Source organism: Cnephaeus nilssonii (assembly GCF_951640355.1).
Source record: "Cnephaeus nilssonii genome assembly, chromosome: 21".
Lineage (NCBI taxonomy): Eukaryota > Metazoa > Chordata > Mammalia > Chiroptera > Vespertilionidae > Cnephaeus > Cnephaeus nilssonii.
In genome coordinates this window covers 10,720,025-10,738,387 of record NC_137092.1, presented here as the reverse complement: position 1 = coordinate 10,738,387, position 18,363 = coordinate 10,720,025, and the positions used below count along the sequence as shown (strand labels likewise).

The window sequence follows — 18,363 nt, the reverse complement described above, 5'->3', positions numbered from 1 at the left end:
TCAAAAGAAATTTCAATCATTGTACTGTTGATATTTGGCTCTGTTGACTAATGAGTTTTCCGACCACTGCCATATGTCCCCCAACACCCACAGCCTCCCACCATCTTAGTCCAAAGACATCTCATTTTAACTTTCTTGGGTTCCTACAGTTAGTGTAGACCAGAAATTTCTCTCTCTCTCTCTTTCTTATGACTCATGCATCTTACTACCTGTGGGGGAAACTAACATTTCACCAGATTATGTAACCAGACAACCGAGGGGTCTGGGCTGCCTGTCACTACTTGAGCCACTTAAGCAGAGACAGGGTTGAATTATTTATGAGCGTTTATTCCAGTAATGCCAGCAGTGTGGGAGAGCAGCAGGTTATCCACAAAAATCTGCTCTGCACCCCACCATAAGCCAGCTGCTTATATTGGGTAGAAGGATGAAGATTACATGGGAAAGTAGGAATTACAGGCATGGGGAAGTGGGCATGGGATAATCATTACAGGTTACAAGTCATGCGGGCTGGAGGGGATTCTCAGAGGGCAGGTGCCTCCAGGCACCCCAGCACCAGATTACAGGTAATAGGGGCTGGGGGTTGTAAAGAGCAGGTGCCTCTGGGACTACATTTTTTTCAGCCAGGAGGTTGTAAATCTTTCCATAATGATAGACAGTTTTCTGGACAGGAGGATGGACTGCATTCCTATGTTAGCTCCCATATTCCAGGGCGGACAACTCCCAGCCAGGTAAAAATGTGCTTTCTCTAATCAGAAAAGAACAATCATGGTTAACAGAGCATGATTAATATTTCTTATAATTATAGTTGGTTTCCAATATTTTATTTCTGCCCCTAACACCTACTCTGTGTTAGATATTTTCACTGTATCTTCTCATTTAATTTTCACAATATTCCTGAGAGGTAGTTATTAGCACTCGAAAAAAACGAAAACATAGGTTAAGCGATTTACCTCTAGAATACAGAGGTTGAACTGTATGGAACTATGTGAAACTGAGAAAAGTGGCTGAAGAGCTGTACTTCCCTGTGATTCAACCTAATAGAATGTGAGCGAGCTAGTACATCAGTCCTAAAGTCTACACTCTTTGCCTTGTACCATACGCTGCCCTAGGAACCAGATTCTTTCTTTTCCCTTGGCAGTGCGGTAGCTTCAGACTTATGTCTCTCACCCCCTAAAACATTAGGACTAGGGAGCCGAGAGGAAGGGCAGCCCAAGGTCTGACATATGTTGAGTTGGGTCTAGGCGTGTTTCTCTGGAGGTGAAAACTGGAATTGCAGGACGGACCTCTATTGATTTGTGTATCTGCTGCTATTTACAGCTGCCACGTGTGAGCATTTCCGCATTTCCATACACTATCTGATTCTAGATCCCTTCTGTTTACCACACTCTACTGTAATCATCTGCTTAATTGCTCCCATAGGCTGTAATTTCCCTGAGGACTGTGATTGTGTCTGCCTCGTCCTTTCTAGTACCTATTAGAGTACCTTGCACATCCAAAGTAGGTGCTTCATAAATATTTGATCAAAAAAGAAGCAAACAAATGCTACCATCTCACAAGTCACCCTGTCTTCTGCCCAGTGAGCACCTTTTCTCCTTCTTTCTCTCTCTCTCCCCTGTGTCTGTTCATACAACCTGACCTCCTTACCTCCTTCGAACTCATTCACAGCTCAGTGTTTCCTCGGATGTGACTGTGTTTGTCTGCTTGGGCTGGGAAGAGAATGGTATTGTTTTCAGGCCCCTACGAAGGACTGACATGGGTTGGGCTTGAAGGAGAGACCTGAATAGAGGAACTTTGCCATTTGGATGTGGATCCTTGTATTATGTATTGTAGGAACTGAAATTTTCCACTTGGGTTTTTTCCATCTCTTTGGGGGCCTGGACATTAAAGCAGGTTCTGGCAGGAAAGTGCCCCGGCCTTGTAGAGTCCTCTGGTTACAGAGACTGTGGACACCGCCCTGCTGTCCTTTCCTTGGCAATGAAGGACGCTTGTCACATGCTGGGGCAACCTAGGTGTCTAACTGCGCTAGTAGAAGGCAGTGAACTTGGAATCTAGAAAGGCAGAAATTTCACCTCTGAGTAAAGTCTTTCCTGTATCATAGGGTCTAAGGACTGTTAAAAAAACAAACAAAATTCAACCCAGTACATTTGAAGATCTCATTGGCTTTATTAAGCGACTCATGAGTCAGGCAGCGTCCCGCCTAGCAACGAGAAGGATGATCCCAGGGTTGTACCAAATGGAAGCTTTTTACAGGAAGAAGGGTAGGGAAGGGAGCTGATAACAAAAGGGAAGGACTATTTTTAGATCACTGACATTTTCTTTTGGGAGCTGGGGGACAGCAAGGGTTTTTATCCTGCAGATTGCCTCTTCTCTATATGGGGCATGGTGAGAGCCCATGTGATAGATTACCTCATGGGTGTTGACCAGAAAGTTCCAGACTGGTTGATGAAGATTATCTTTCTGGGAGAGTTTGAAAGGGCAGTTAGGTCAGGTATTAAATCCAGGTTTGGTATCACGGGCTTTCGCACAAGGTTTTTTTGTGACTGACTGCGTTCACTTAACATAATGTGTTCAAGGTTCACCCATGCTGTATATATCATTTCTCTTAATGGCCAAATCATATTCCATTGTATGGATATACTACATTTTTTGTATCCACTCATCAGTCAGTGGGTGAAATTTTGAAAAGTGATTCTAGAACTTTATAGTGTCAAATATTTATGCTTGAAATGACTGAGCTCCTGAATGGTACTTGTACATATTGGATTGTCTAGCAATTTCTATCTTAATACCACATTTCTTACCTACAACGATGACATGGTTAGCATCGGTAGCAGCTCGAGAAAAAAGCAAGCGAGTGGCAAAGGGTTAAATTGGAATGTACTTGTATTTCCGTGTGGTAAGGTTTTGTATCACCTGTGAAATAACTTTGATCCGCAGGAATCATTGATCATAAGATTTCAGATATAATCTGTGATGCTGAAGCTATTTCAGCAGTTCTGTGTGAGACATAAATTTCACTGTCTATTTGATTGAACAGACATAATACTAAGGCCTAGAGAAGTAATTCTATTTTTTTAAAATCTTTCCTCATTTATTTTTATCTTTTGCTTTCCCTCCTTTTCAATTCTCTTTTCTACTTAACTTAGAAGGATAAAGCTAACATGAAGAATGTGCGGATTGGATATGTATTTGTGTGCAGGGTCTGGGATAGCCCACCTTCGGTGTAATCATTTCTTTTTTTCTTTCTATGACATACTAGTTTAAAATGTGGTTATGGCTGAGAACTTTAACTACCTTAGTCGGACAGGGTAAATTGTTTTTATAGTTGATAATAGGTCATGTTTCTTGAATGCTTACTGCACGCCAGGCACCGTGCGTGTGCTTTTTGTGCGTTATTTCACTTAGTCTTCTGAATATCCTTATGAGCGAGGTACCGTTACGGTTCCCCCTTGATCGATGAGGGAGGTCTGGGCTTTTAGAGAGGGCAGGTGACTTACCAGGCCCTCTTCTCACCTGCAGGGCCTATGCTCTCGGCCACTCTACTTACTGCCTCCACATCTTTCAAGAATGCACAAATGCGGCACGTTCCCTAGTTTTATAGCTCACCACATTCCACTAACTCAGGGAAGACTGGCAGTGTGTCCTGGCCTGGTCTCTGAAATGCTGCAGTGGAATACTGGATTCGGTTATTGCTGTATCTTCAAGAGGAACCCTTCCGGGTTTCAGTTTCCTTATGTTTAAAATGAGGGACCAGACCTAACTGGTTTGGCTCAGTGGATAGAGCGTCGGCCTGGGGACTGAAAGGTCCCGGGTTTGATTCCGGTCAAGGGCATGTACCTTGGTTGCGGGCACATCCCCAGTAGGGGGCGTGCAAGAGGCCGCTGGTCGATGTTTCTCACTCATTGATGTTTCTAACTCTCTATTCCTCTCCCTTCCTCTCTGTAAAAAATCCATAAAAATAAAAAAAAATGAGGGAGCATACTATTCCTGTGAGAAAACGGAGGCTCATGTGATGAAGCCCATAGCCTAGTATTAATAAAACTCCTCCTGCTTCATACTGTGCAATGGGTGCCATCAGGGAAGGAACCGATTCGTTTCTGTGCGCTCAGCTCGAAGCCGGAATAAAGTCCATCCTGAACTAAAATGCAGAGACCCCCTCCTTCGGCTCACCCACAAACCTGCTCCGCTTGCTGTGCCCTGGTTCAGTCATTCACACGCATTGCCACCCACTGGCCAGAAACCTCCGCATTGGCTCTGCTCCTCCCTCTGGTCTACTCGAGTCCCTCGCTAATCCGCGAGCCCTGTGGAGTCTACCTCTGAGAGGTCTTCTGAGTCCTCCTCCCTGTGCTTCGCTGGCCTCAGACAGTCCCCGCCCCGTTCTGGTCAGTTGCCTCTTGGCTCATCATCTTCCTCACGCCTACCTACTGTGAATTCCTTCCTCAGCACAGAGCTCGGTGAATTCCTTCCTCAACCCAGAGCTCGCCGTGGCCCTATTTTGCCTGCAGCGCCCTAGTGAGTTCTTGTTCTCTACTGATTACTATTCAGCCTTCTTAGCATGACGCTCACAAACCAGTTGTAAACGAATTTCAGTACCGATTTCCCACTCCTCACCATACACCAGGCCACTTCCCCTGCCCTGGGCACTTCATGGACAAGCGCTCACCAAATCTTTGTCCATGTTTGACTTGGGATGCTTTTATTTCCTTCTTGGGTTCGTCAAAATCGGACTTGTTGCCGCTTCACCTCAGTACAAATTAATTGTTCTCTTCATTTGCCATCAGAATCTCCTGTCACCTTAAACAAATGCCATTTATGAAAGTCCAATTTTATGATAAAGGTTGGGTATTGTTTTCAGAAATGCTCATCACAACACAATTTCTTTAAATAATTAAATTCCTAGGTAAACTTAAAATACAGTCCTATATACTGCACTTTGGTTTACAGGAACACACCTGTGTTGGTAAGAAAAAAAGTTATTTTAATATACACTCTGTCCGTCAGTGCATTGAAGAGCGAACAGGCTTGGGCAGTGCTCAGGACCAGGGGCGGTGAGGGACAGATTAGGACAGTGATGGCGAACCTATGACACGCATGTCAGCACTGACACACGTAGCCATTTCTGATGACACGCGGCCATATGCCGAGGATGAAATATTTGCTGCTCCTGAGGATGAAACATTTGCGACTAGAGTCTTGGAGTTAGTTTTTTCCTCAAAGTGACACACTACCCGAGTTATGCTCAGTTTTTTGGCGAAGTTTGACACACCAAGCTCAAAAGGTTGCCCATCACTGGATTAGGAGGATGGTTAAGTAGCCCTAGAGAAGTCCTGAGGCCTACAGTCCAGTAGTCATTGGCTAGGACCTAGGTTACTGACCCATCTGAATCCACAGCTGTGTCAAGGGCAGGAAGAGGGCTGAGTTGAGATGACAAGTTGAGGACCAAGGCAAGTTCAAGTAGGAACCTGTAGGAGGGTCTGCGGCAGGAAATGATGATTCGTGCCTGTGTGCTTTTCAGAACATCGAGCTGAAGGTTGAAGTGGAGAGCCTGAAACGAGAACTCCAGGACAAGAAACAGCATTTGGATAAAACTTGGTGAGTTGTAGTTTGCACTGGATGAGTTCTGGTCCCTTCCAGAGTCTGGCTCACTAACCCGAGAATAATAGATTTGGAACCAAATTCCTTACCCTGAACTCTGGCATCTGGATGCCATGTCCAATTCAGGGCTCTGTTACTAAGTCTGACAGACCTTGCCATAGGTTGACAAATTCACCAGACCTAAGTTTATAAACTTCCTATCCAATAGCCTACTGATATAACACCAAGGGCTGGCATAGAGTTTGGGGGAAATGGGAACTCTCATACACTGCTGATGGGAGTGTGAATTGTGGCCACATTTTTGGTATGTGGCACTACCTAAGTAAAAAAATTAGCATTTCCTCGGATCAAATAGTCCTTAAAAGGAATCTACTCCTTACAAATAAAAACACAAATATGAAAGGATAAATGTATAAAGATAATTCCTGAATCATTATTTTTAATGGCAAAAATCTAGAATCAACTAGGCATCAATAGAGCAATGGTTGAAGGCATTTTGATCTAACCATGCTGTGGAATATTATGCAGACATTAAAAAGAATGAGTTAGCTCTATCCTGGTGGGAAGTCCCTGATAGACTAAGTAAGGGGAAAAGGTACTGAGTGATGTTTATAGTATCAGCCCCTTTGAGTAAAGGCAAACAGTGTTCTCTTTGTGTATATGTGTTTGTTTGATGCTGCATAGGAAGAAAACTGGAGAGTTACATATCAAATCCTTTAACGTGCTTATATCAAGGGAGTGAGATTAGAGTTTGTGATAGGAAGAAGACTTGATTTTTTCTTTATATAATTTTGTGTTGTTAAAATAGTTTTATAATTTATAGTTTTTATAATTTAAAAACTGAGTTTTAAATGACAAGTATTATTAAAATTGTCATCAAAATAATTTTCAGATTGTATCCTGTGATCGGTTTACATTCAATTTGATCTGTCATTCTTTCTATTGCTACAGTATTTCTTGACACTTAGGATGACTAGTCTAGCAAGGTCAGAATACTCAAAACCAGATTCAATAATACACGATATACTGGCATTATTAAACACTTACTAAAGCATTAAGTGAGCTGATAGATTTTAGGAAAACGTATAAAATAACAATTGAGTAATAGATTTTGAGATTTGTGTGATGCTTTAAAATTTTTTATGTCATTTCAGCTTTTAATTAGGTGGCATTATCTATTATCTATTTTTAGAAATGAAAAAAGTAAGGTACAGAGTGTTAAAGTCTTGTCAAATGAGTGGCCGAACCCACATCTTCTGGCATCAATTCAGCGCCTCTGACTTTACAACAGCTGTAGCCTCTTCAATCAGGAATTCCCGGCCAACTGAGCTACTCAGAAAATGTATAACTTCCATTCTCTAGATATTATAGTTAGCTTTTGTCTATTGCATTTATCAAAGAGTATGGAGTCAAAGGAAAAGTTGGTGATTCCTGAGGTCTACCTATTTAGGGGTCTTTCTACTTAGGGTTATTCTTTTGACTTGTGTCCCTTGTACATCCAAGACCCTTCTATCCCCCAAAGACTCAAGTTACATAAAGCCTCTGGAGAGTACTGAGTAGTGTCCAGCAATAACTAAGGGATCCTGTCATCTTTAGGAAAGCTCCACATGGTCTCCATGGACACAGCCTTCTGGGTCAAATATTAAAGTACCACTGAGCTTGGGTAGAGTAGCTTTGATTTATCAGGAGCCTATGAAGGTACAATGTTTTTCTCTGCCCTGAGAATAAGAAGGTGGTCCATGGTTCTCAACAAATGACTTAAAGCAGGAATAAAACCAAACCGGAATTAAGATCATTCAGCACCTGATATTGCCCCCAAATTTCTAATCCTCAGACATCCAAGGGCAGCTGTTGTTAGCTAAAAATAAGCTGGTGACACCTTACCCGCTTCATGCTAGTGCCTGGACATTCATTCCTAAGGACGTCAGAGGAGCAAAGCTCAGAACTCTGAGCCTCGATAGATTAAATGTCTGCTCTCTGCATGGGATCCTGGGAACACTGGATCGGACTCTGGCCAGGTAGCCCAGGTACAGGGCAGGTATTTAGGGGTTACTGGCTATAAAGGAGGAGAGCATTTCTGTGGCTGTCCAAATGGATATTCTGTCCCAGCACCTACATGGAAGGAACACTTTCAATTCAAATAGCTAGAAAGGCAGGCAACTAGCAAAGCACTCTGGGAGGATAGCCTGAATGGAAGAGTCCATGGACAGAAGATAGTGGACATGGATGCTGAGTTCTGAACAGTTTGATGGCTACTCACCTTCCAAATGAAAGATTCCCCCATGAAGCTATAGAAATAATGAAGCCTCTAGGGCAGGAATGGGGAAGGTCCCGCTTGCGGGCTGTGTAAGGCCCTCAAAATCATTTGGTCTGGCCCTGCCAAGGCATTAGGGGTGAGTTAATTAAATGTTTGACCAAATACAGCAGGCTAATTTTTAAGTTGAGAATTTTGTATGGCCCACGAATGATGTTACAAATGGCGCTTGGCAGAAAAAAAGGTTCCCCACCCCTGCTCCAGGGAGTCAAGTGTATTCTGATGGACAAGCAGCAAAAACTTAAGAGTTCTTGGAAAGGTTGGAAAAAGCAGTTCCGAAAATAATTGCAGAGGGAAAAAAGCTTCATTTTCCTCCTCATCTGTGTGAAACAACCGACGTGGGCTCCCGTGCTAAATTACATGACTGGCTCTGACTGGCCCGTGCTCTGTGGTTTCAGTGCCGATGTGGAGAATCTCAGCAGCCACAATGAGGCTGAGCTCCGGCGCCAGTTTGAGGAGAGGCAGCAGGAGACGCAGCATGTGTACGAGCTCCTGGAGAACAAGATCCAGCTTCTGCAGGAGGTAAGTAGGGGCCCAGGGCCAGGCTCCCTGCCTCTTTCCCTACTGCTCTGCCCCTGCATCCACCTTTCCTTCCCTCTCTCGCTTCCCAAACGCGTGGAGTGTCCCTGTGTCTTAGGGCTCTGAACCTTGGTGGGGACTTCGCAGTCTCTCAGTTTTTGTTGTTTTTGCAGGAATCCAGGCTAGCAAAGAATGAAGCTGCGCGGATGGCAGCTCTGGTGGAAGCGGAGAAAGAGTGTAACCTGGAGCTCTCGGAGAAACTGAAGGGCGTCACCAAGGACAGGGAAGATGTGCCAGGAGACCGGGTCAAGCCCGACCAACACACTGAGGCCCTGGCCCAGAGGGACAAGTAGGTGCCTTTGGTGCTGTATCTGTCACCTGCCTTTTGCCTGTTCTCCAGGCTGTGAGCCACATAGCAGCTGCACTGTTCCCCTTTTTTTTAAAAAATATATTTTATTGATTTTTTACATAGAGGAAGGGAGAGGGATAGAGAGCCAGAAACATCGATGAGAGAGAAACATCGACCAGCTGCCTCCTGCACAACCCCAACCGGGGATGTGCCCGCAACCAAGGTACATTGCCCTTGACCGGAATCGAACCAGGGACCCTTCAGTCCGCAGGCCGACGCTCTATCCACTGAGCCAAACCAGTTTCAGCTGCACTGTTCCCTTTTAAAGGACTTACCGTGACCATTTCTAAGACTCGGTGGCTCCCACAACCAAAGATTTTCTTTTAGGGTTGCATCTTCAATAATATTCTTGAAAAGAACTCATTTGTTGGCCATTGGGAGCCTTAAGTAGGTATAAATAGAACAAGGGTCACGTGGTGGCTAACAAGAGATGTGGATTTACTTATTGTACAAACATTTACTGAGCACCTGCTACATTCCAGACCCTGGGCTAAGCGCTAAGGTTACAGAGATGAAAGACCCAGTTCTGTTATCATGCTGCACAGTCTTCGTAAGTTCTCTGACAGAAGTAACATGGGATGCTTGGGGGACATGGAGGATCGTCATCTCTTCCAGAGATGGGGGAGAGAAAGGTTCTGTGCGAAGGATAAACTGTGGAGGGGAGACAGAGGGAAGGGTGTATTTCAAGGCCTGCGCGTAGTTCTACGTAACTAGAGCAGAGGGTCTGGGGAAGACTAGGGAGAGGTAAGCTGTGCTCACAGTAGGGGTCTGATTGTGCCAGCTTTGTGTGCCATAATAAGGAACTTGAATTTGTTTCTAAAGGTAACTGGGCAGTTGTTAAGGCCACTATTGTCCTGATTACTACAGCAAAACTTCTAACTATTCTCTTCACTTCTGGTCCTGCCCATTTACTGTCCATTCCTTCCTAATAATTCAGAGCAGTTTTGAAGCGGAGAATTCAACATTATGAGAGACACAGCAAGATATGCCTTGCGTGTTGTAGATAATGAATAACTGTTTATTTGAACCCACAGTTTGTATATTTCAACATAGCGTTCGGCCTTTAAACTTACTCGTAATCCTAGTCTGCTTGTCCAGCCTCTTCTCCAGCCATGGTCTCTTCCCCCCAGCCTTTCCCCCTTCTTCCTGCCAGGGACTCTTCCCCAAATATAACTTGTGCCTTCATGCTTTCATTCCTCTCTTCAAGCTCTCCTTCTGAGCCTGTAAATAACTCAGTCTTCAAAAATCTCTTCTCCTGAGCTTTCCCCAGACTCTTTACAGTCAAATGAATCATTTAAAAAAAATCTGTCTTCCTGTAGCTCCATGGCAGCACCCAGTGTACTACAAGGTACACATACACCTGTGGTATGGCAGCACTTACTACATTCTATGACTATTTTTTGTTTCTCTTGCTGAGTCTCTGCACTCCCCAAACTCTTGGCATACACACTAAAAGAATGAATGTTTTTACAGAGCAGAGGTTGTGTCTTTTCCAAACTTATATTCCCAGTACTTGGTAGAGTGCATTGAGTATACGCTGAGTGGCCAGATTATTATGATCTCTGAACGCATAATACTCTGGCCACTCAGTGTATATCCTATATAATAAAAGACTAATATGCAAATTGTCCCCTCAACCAGGAGTTTGACCAGCAGGCAGGCTGGCCAACCGCCCATGTCCCCTGCCCCTGGCCAGGCTGGCCAGATCCCAACCAAGCACAAATTCATGCACCGGGCCTCTAATACACACACACACACACACACACACACACACACACACACATACACACACACACACACACACACACACACACACACACACACACACTGAGTGACCAGACTATTATGCATTCAGAGATCATAATAATCTGGCCACTCAGTGTACATAATGGCTATCTAAGAATTGTTTCTTGAGTGAAACAACAATAGCAACCGAAAAAAACCTGTAACTTCAGGGCCCTATTTCCAGTTACATACCTATGGTCTATAGATCCATGGATTGGCTTCAGGAGGCCCATAAACCTGGTGACCATGTAAGCAAAGAGTCACCTATATAAATGTTGGGGGGCTGGAGCAGAGCATACATGGCTTTCTGAAGAAAAGAATCACAGAGTTCAGTGACCCCCAAAGCTAAAAACCTACTGTATTGAACCATGCTGTCTTTGGAGTGGGCGGAAGGTAGTAATAGTATCATGAGCATAATTGTTCTCACTTTTTCTTCAATTCAGACAAATTGAAGAACTGAGTCAGAGCCTGGCTGCCCAGGAGAAGCTTGTAGAACAGCTCTCTCAAGAGAAACAACAGCTGCTACATCTGTTGGAGGAGCCAACTAGCATGGACGTGCAGGTGAGGTTTGGGCTGTACTTCCTGAGGCACTCGCCTCATGCTTTCATGAGTCCTGCTTTCTTGTATCTAAATGTATTAGCTATCTATTGCTGTGTAACAAATTACTACATACTTAGTGGTTTGAAAACATAGACATTTATTATCCCACAGTTTCTGTAGGTCAGAAGTCCAGGAATGGCTTGGCTGGTTTCTCTGCTCAGGGTCTCACAAGTCTGAAAGCAAGGTCTCAGCTGGGCTGCGTTCTCTTCTGGAGGCTCACTCGAGAACTGATACATGACCAAGCTCCCTCAGGTTGTTGGGACAATTTTTTTTAATCCTAACCTGAAGATATATTTTTATTGATTGATTGATTGAGAACATCAATGTGAGAGAGAAACATCAGTCGGTTGCCTCTTATACATGCCCCTGCTAGTGATGGAACCCGTAAGCTAGGTATGTGCTCTGACCGGGAATCGGACCTGAAACCTTTTGGTGTACAGGATGACACTCCAACCAACTGAGCCACCCAGGAGGACAAGTCTCTTGGATTTTAATGAGGGACGAAAAGTGGTATGAAAGAATGAGCTCAGGTTTCGGAATTTGAATCTGAGTGTTTTATGTATAGCCTTGGGCACATTACATAAACCCTCCAAGTGGTTTCCTCCTCTGTAAAATAGGCATTAAAATACCTCATGTTTGCTCTTTGTACGGATTAGAAATAACATGTATGAGATGTTTAGGGTATTACTTACAACATGGTAACCACTATCATCACTATCCCTATTAACAACCTGAAAGAGTAAGGCTGTTCCTAAAATGAGTAGCCGCTAGAGGGACATAGTCGGTCAGATATCGCAAACCTCACTCACATTGTAACTGTCTTTGTTTTATCACAAGGACAAAATTAATAAATATAGCTGTTGTTTATTAGTGAGATTAATGGTCATAATTCTCCCTTCAGACCTGTTAGCTTTGCACATAGAAAAACTATTTTGTAGGCAAAAACGGAACTCAAGAGTTGTCAATTTGAGTTACTGCTCCTCAGGAGGACCACAATGGAGTATGAATGGTTCAGAGCAAATTGATCACAATGATAATTATCTACCACTTTAACCTCCTAGACAAAAAGAAATATTGAAGCACTTTCTGTAATATCTTGGGAACATTTAATCACTCAAATGGTTCAGATATTGTAATATAAAACATATTCCAAGTGTAATTTAAAATATTTATCAGTGAATATTCAACAACTTTTCTGTAGTAATGAAATCAGCACTTATTGTAGCATTTTCTATGTACCAGGTGTGGCTCTAAATATCTTATACATTAACTCAAATTAACAAGTCTGAAAACAACCCTGTATATTGACATAGGCAGCATAAAAAGAGAGTAATCCTATATAATGAAAGGGTAATACGCAAATTGACCCAACGGCAGAATAACTGGTTGCCATGATGCGCACTGACCACCATGGGCAGACACTCAACATAGGAGCTGCCCCTTGGTGGTCAGTGTGCTCCCACAGGGGGCGCACGGCTCAGCCACAAGCTGGGCTGATGGCTGGTGAGCACAGTGATGGAGGCAGGAGCCTCTCCTGCCTCTGTAGCAGTGTGGGGACTGGGCCTAAGCCATCAGTAGGACATCCCCGGAGGGCTCCTGGACTGCTAAAGGGCACAGACCGGGCTGAGGGAACCCCCCTCAATGCACGAATGTCATGCACTGGACCTCTAGTTGATAATAGAATAATGTTTATTTTAATATGTAAGTTCTTGAGCACAATTATTTTAAAAAGACAAAGAAATAGGTGCTTATAACTATAACAAAAAGCACTGTGATTATCACAGCTTCCAATGCAATCTGATTTTATAAGTGATGGTATAACATGCAGGCATGTTCTGTTGGCACTTCAGAAATGGCAAGTGGCAAGGCTATTAGTAATGAGTTAGTGGTGATGCCAACATGATAATGAGCCAAGGTGATGCCAAGGTGAAAAACTCTTGGTAAATTTCCAAATGAAACAAAAACAATTCTCTCCTAATTTACATAGCAGTTCAACTCATGGAAAATTTAGTGTATATTAGTATGTCCATATATACAGTAGAATTAAGTCCTAAGTTCAGATGATTATATAAACAGTTTTATTACTTCCACCAGTGCCCCATGGAAGATTTGAAAGTCATTTAAATGTCATGCTTTGTCCATTGCAAGTTATGTAGCACCCTTTGTCCCACTCATTATTGGGATGACAATGAAAACAAGAAACACCCCCATGAATTTGCAGAATTCACCAACGGAGTTTGTACAGTTGCTCAGTAGAACTATGGCCTAAGGGGTCCTAGCCTTCAAAGGGTTAATCGTCCAATAAAAGATTGGCATGTAAAGAATTAAAATACAGGATGATAAATAAAGACATAGAAATATACACGTAATGCTAAAGGGACCCATCAACAACAGGGAATAAGTCTACCTATGGAAGTCCCCCTTGACCTGGTCTTAAAGATTGAGTACATTGGAGAAGTGCATTCTAAGCAAGGGGAACAATATATGAATAGTTAAGGAATTGGGAGGAATTGGTATTACCAAATATATGGTAAATGTTGGGAGAGTGAAATACATAGCTGGAATGTCCCATAAATGTCAAGCTAAAGATTTCATGTTGTAGGCAACTGAGAATTTTTAAAAAATTAAGCAAGGGGAATAAAAGCATCTGGTGTATTTTAGAAAGATAATCCTGGTGGTTGTTTAGACTGATTGACTGAGCAGAGATTTGATGTCATCCCTCGAGGTAGTAAATTGTGGTGTGACACGGCTAATAACTGGCTTCATCTAATCCATTCTGTGAATTGGATAGAGGCATATAAAGATTATTATACAACCAGTTAGACAGCACTTTGTCTCCCCCCTCTGTATGCACTAGTGTGTGGCAACTCTTGCTATTTGTGACACTGGAAGGCTCTGCTCTGGGTGTTACCCCTTATCTGCAAATAGTAGCTGCATTTTAGTTTCTGCAAATAAGACTCAGGGCTTTGATACAGGTTATTTGACTTAATTGATTTTATTATGCCTCTGTTTCCCTTTTCCATTCTACCAAAACATCGCACAGCATCCATTGTAGCTGGAGTGTACTTGCACAATACTTCTGAGCTTCTATTAAATAATTAACTTCATAGAACAACAGCAAAAATGCCATAAGCTTAACATGCCACCAATTGACAATACTGCGTTGGCTTCCCATCCTCTGTATCCACTCGGGTCGCTAGCATGCTGTGATTGGGGTGCTTGGGAGCTGTTTGAGGTGGCTGTCCCCCTTTTCACGAGGGAGTCAGAAAACCGAATGGAGCCAAGTTTACAAAGCATCGCTCTCTCTTCCTCGGTGAAGGCATCCTCAGCATTGCAGGGGAAAGCTGGCAGTGGCCCCAGTGACGGATATTATTCCCTTTACAGAATGGCAGGAGCTTCATCTCAAAGCACCTTTTAAATGAAACCTTTCCTGGAGGGTGTGCGGGCAGGGGAAACGATGAACGGTCTAGAGGAACTCTCCTTTTGTTCCTTTCCCTTTTCTCTCTCCATTCCCCCGCAGTATAAGGTAATATTCATTACCATGTAATTTCACTGTGGCTGGCCTGAAAATGAAACAGAACAACAGAATTCGGGAGAGGCATGCATTGAACAATCAGGCACCCACACAAAGCAGCAGACACCGAAGCCATTGCATTTATGGCTTGTTTGGAACCCAATGCAAATGACGCTGCTGTTCAGTGAGGCATGTTTCCTAAAATAGCAAACATTCCAGCGTTACCATGGAGAGATCTAAAGTGGAGGTTAAAGGCAATAATGCGCTCCGAAGCTCAAGGCAGAGACTGAAAACCTTGCAGGGATTAGTAGCTGAGGCAGCCCCAGCCAACTTCATACGAGATTTATTTTTTTTTCTTTCAGAGCAGCATTTCTGCATCCCCTTCTTAAGCTGATGAATGTTGAAGCTAGAGACTCATTGACAAAACTTCACTCAACATCCCTGTCTCCCAGACATAACCCCCATTGATAACATGTATCAGAAACAGGTCTTATCAGCTAAGACAATCATAGTTCTCCAACATCACAGGAAGTGGAAAAAATAAGGGCCTTCTTTATAGCTTCATTGAAAATGCTTATTGAGCATTTACAGTGGAGATAGTATGCATAATGATTAGAGGAGTAAGCTTCTCCTAAGGTTTCCAGAACCTGAAATGGAAAGCATAGTGAAAATGTGAAGCAACATTTCTGGACAAGCTAAAGATGTTCAGAAAAAGGATGGAATGAATGTAGTGTTTGGTTTGATAGGGAAGGAATCTGGGGAGTTAAAGGCAACAACTCTGACGCTTACACATCCACCCAGGTAGAGAAATTACACAACCAAGTTTCTCTCTCCTGCTGATGTATCTCCAGCTTTTTATACATTGTTAACCAGTGCTCTCCTCCTTGAAATCCTGTCCCCTCTCACCTGTGCTTGGATTGCAGAAGAGTTTCCTCAAGTCACCTAAGCTCAGCAGGTCCCGAATCAAATTTTTCATTATCGTTTTGCAAATGGACTGACTCTTCAACTTCACATTTCTGCTCATTTAGACCATTTCATCTATCAGTCTTCCAGACCAAAAACCTTACCTCCATTTTCAATCCTTTTTTTCGTTCATCCTCTCTGCATATATGTCATCAAGTCCTGCTGTTCATGCCTTCAAACGGATTCACACCACTTTCTTCCCATTTCCACCCCAGACTTCTATTACCCCACATATGAATAACTGCAGTGGCGTTTTTGCAGGTCTTCCTGTAATCATCCCCAAATCTCTTCCTGAAACTCTAATTTCTGATCTTTTGACTGAGAATTTGAATGTTGCCTGGCTAATCTTCCCCAAATAAAGTTTTCATCATGCCATTCTCTGCTCAAGTTTATAACATTAAGTCCTGATTCTAGTTGCCAAGGCCCTCCATAGCACCACGGCACAGTCTGGCTTATAGTTGGCCCTTCACACATGTTCTTTGAATGAGAAATTACAGAGGATAAGATGTATTGAGTAGGATGAAGCTGGCCATTCAAATGCCCGGCAAAATCTCTACTGTCTCCCTTTACCTACAGACTTCTGATGATGCTGTTTCCTTTTTCTGCAGTCCCTTCCTTTGTCTCCATTCTAAGACCCATCTCAAAAGCCGCTCTTGTCCCCTTTAACTACAAAGCCCATGCTCATCTCAACTTTTATTTTGCAGTCACATTGAATGTTAAATCAGTACCATTTAGTTTACCATCCAATTGTTCTCATTGTAGCATCCATATTTTCTCCCCTTCAACTAAACTGAAAGCTCCCTGAAGGCAGAGAAAAGACAGAGTTTGCAAAAATTCTTGCTCATGGGTTGCTTGATGTAACACTACTATAAAATTCACTTAAGTAGCTATGGGTATTTAATAACTTAACTGGAAAGACTCTGATGCTTACTATTTTAAGGGATCCTGCTGATACCCATACCCATATGACTACAATCTGTAGTTGAACTGGAAATCTGCTGGTTTTAGAGAAGTGTTGTGAAATGCTGTATCAGTTGTTAATGCAAAACACGATTGTTTCTGTCGTCTTAAAGATTTCCAGGCAGCACAGGGAAATCATGCTTGTGGTATTACCATAAAGCCTAACTGGTTTGATTGATATTCTTGTATTTCCTCATCTGCTTTACTTCTCTGCCATAACCACTTTTTTTTTCTTTTTTCTTTTTTTTGCATAGTTTTTAGTAATTGGAACAGCTAATCCCCATGTCATAACTAGGGCAATGAAACCTAATACAACTGGTTTGAGACATGGGGATTTTCCACATCTGATTCTGTTGGAAACTGCCAGCCCAGAATTAGGTCTTAGAAGCACTACAATGCTGGGGGTACAAATGTGACTACGGTCCTCAGAGATCCTTCCCAGGGCCCCAAATGTAGAGATCAAAATAGAGATAGTGCAAAACATCCTGACCACAGTAATACTAAGGAATCTTGTTCCAAATTAGTATATCGTTTTCTCTAAGGTCAACAGTTTTATAAGTAGTTTTTCATTGGTGGGTTTTTCAATTTATCTGAAGAATTTCTGATCTTAGACTGAGATTTTACTAACACAATTTAGGATACTTCTAATGCAGTGGTTTACACAGTGTGATTCCCAGACAGCAGCATTATTAGCATGATCTGGGATTTGTTAGGGATGCCAATTCTTGGGCCTCACCCCAGACCAAATGAATTAGAAACTTGAGGAGATGGGTCCCAGCAATGTGCTTTAACAAATCCTCGAGGTGATTCTGATGCATGACAAGGGTGGAAAACTACTGTTTAAATTCAACATGTTTACTTTGTAGATTAGGAAATTAAGGGCCAGATATAAGTGATCTGACCTAGGACATAGTTGCATGTATCAATACATTTTGAGGCAAAGTGCTGATATGTAAAATCAATAATTTATTTACTTAATAGCTTGTTATGTTATGCACCCTGCTCTCAAATTTTCCTTTATTATGTAACTTTGACAAGTTTTAGAAATAATCATTCTATTCTAAATCATCACAGAAGCCCTAAATCTCACCTTAATATGCTTTGCTTCACTCATAAATGTGTGGTGTGTACAATAATATTTTCCAAATCTCATACGGATAGGAGCTATAAAGTTTTGAGTTTGCAAGTGGGCCTTTTATAAAATTTTTCTGGGCTACATTTTATCTTCCCAATTTTCAAAGCTATTCTTATGACAAAGTGGGGGTTAGCAGCTGTAATGAGCTTTACTCGGAACTCTATTTTGCATTCTTGGTTTTAGGGCCAGAACATACATACTTAGTGAAATCACACATGCAGAGCTCTGTAGCCTGTGCAGCCCAAAGCTCTAAGAGCTGTCCCCTCTCCCAATGCAGCTACTAAGATTTTGTTTTGGTGATTAAATCAGAGAACAATACAATCTTTGTTCCCCCACAAAGTTTTAAAATTACTTAAAAATATTTTTATGATGTTAAAATAACAACATTCGCTATTCTTTACTGTCAAAGTACTCCTCCCAAATCATCTCATTTAATCCTCCATAAGAATTCTGGGAAGTTATTTGGACTCTCATTGAACGCGTTTGAATATCTCCAGGTTGGGGAGTATGGGCTTAAGATATACTTAGACTGTTGCTGGCCATGACCTCTCACAAGGTCAGGTTAATAA

At 42.5% G+C, this 18,363-nt stretch overlaps 1 protein-coding gene across 2 annotated transcripts in view; it reads left to right on the top strand.

The window, feature by feature from the left end:
• The window catches only part of PDE4DIP (phosphodiesterase 4D interacting protein), a 142,532-nt gene that overhangs the window by 53,727 nt on the left and 70,442 nt on the right, over positions 1–18,363 (top strand). For both annotated transcript variants that reach the window (XM_079760615.1, XM_079760613.1), the window contains exons 5-8: positions 5,516–5,592; positions 8,308–8,431; positions 8,602–8,777; positions 11,066–11,183. In XM_079760615.1, coding sequence (XP_079616741.1) covers positions 5,516–5,592; positions 8,308–8,431; positions 8,602–8,777; positions 11,066–11,183 — 495 coding nt within the window. The remainder of the gene's footprint in view (positions 1–5,515; positions 5,593–8,307; positions 8,432–8,601; positions 8,778–11,065; positions 11,184–18,363) is intronic.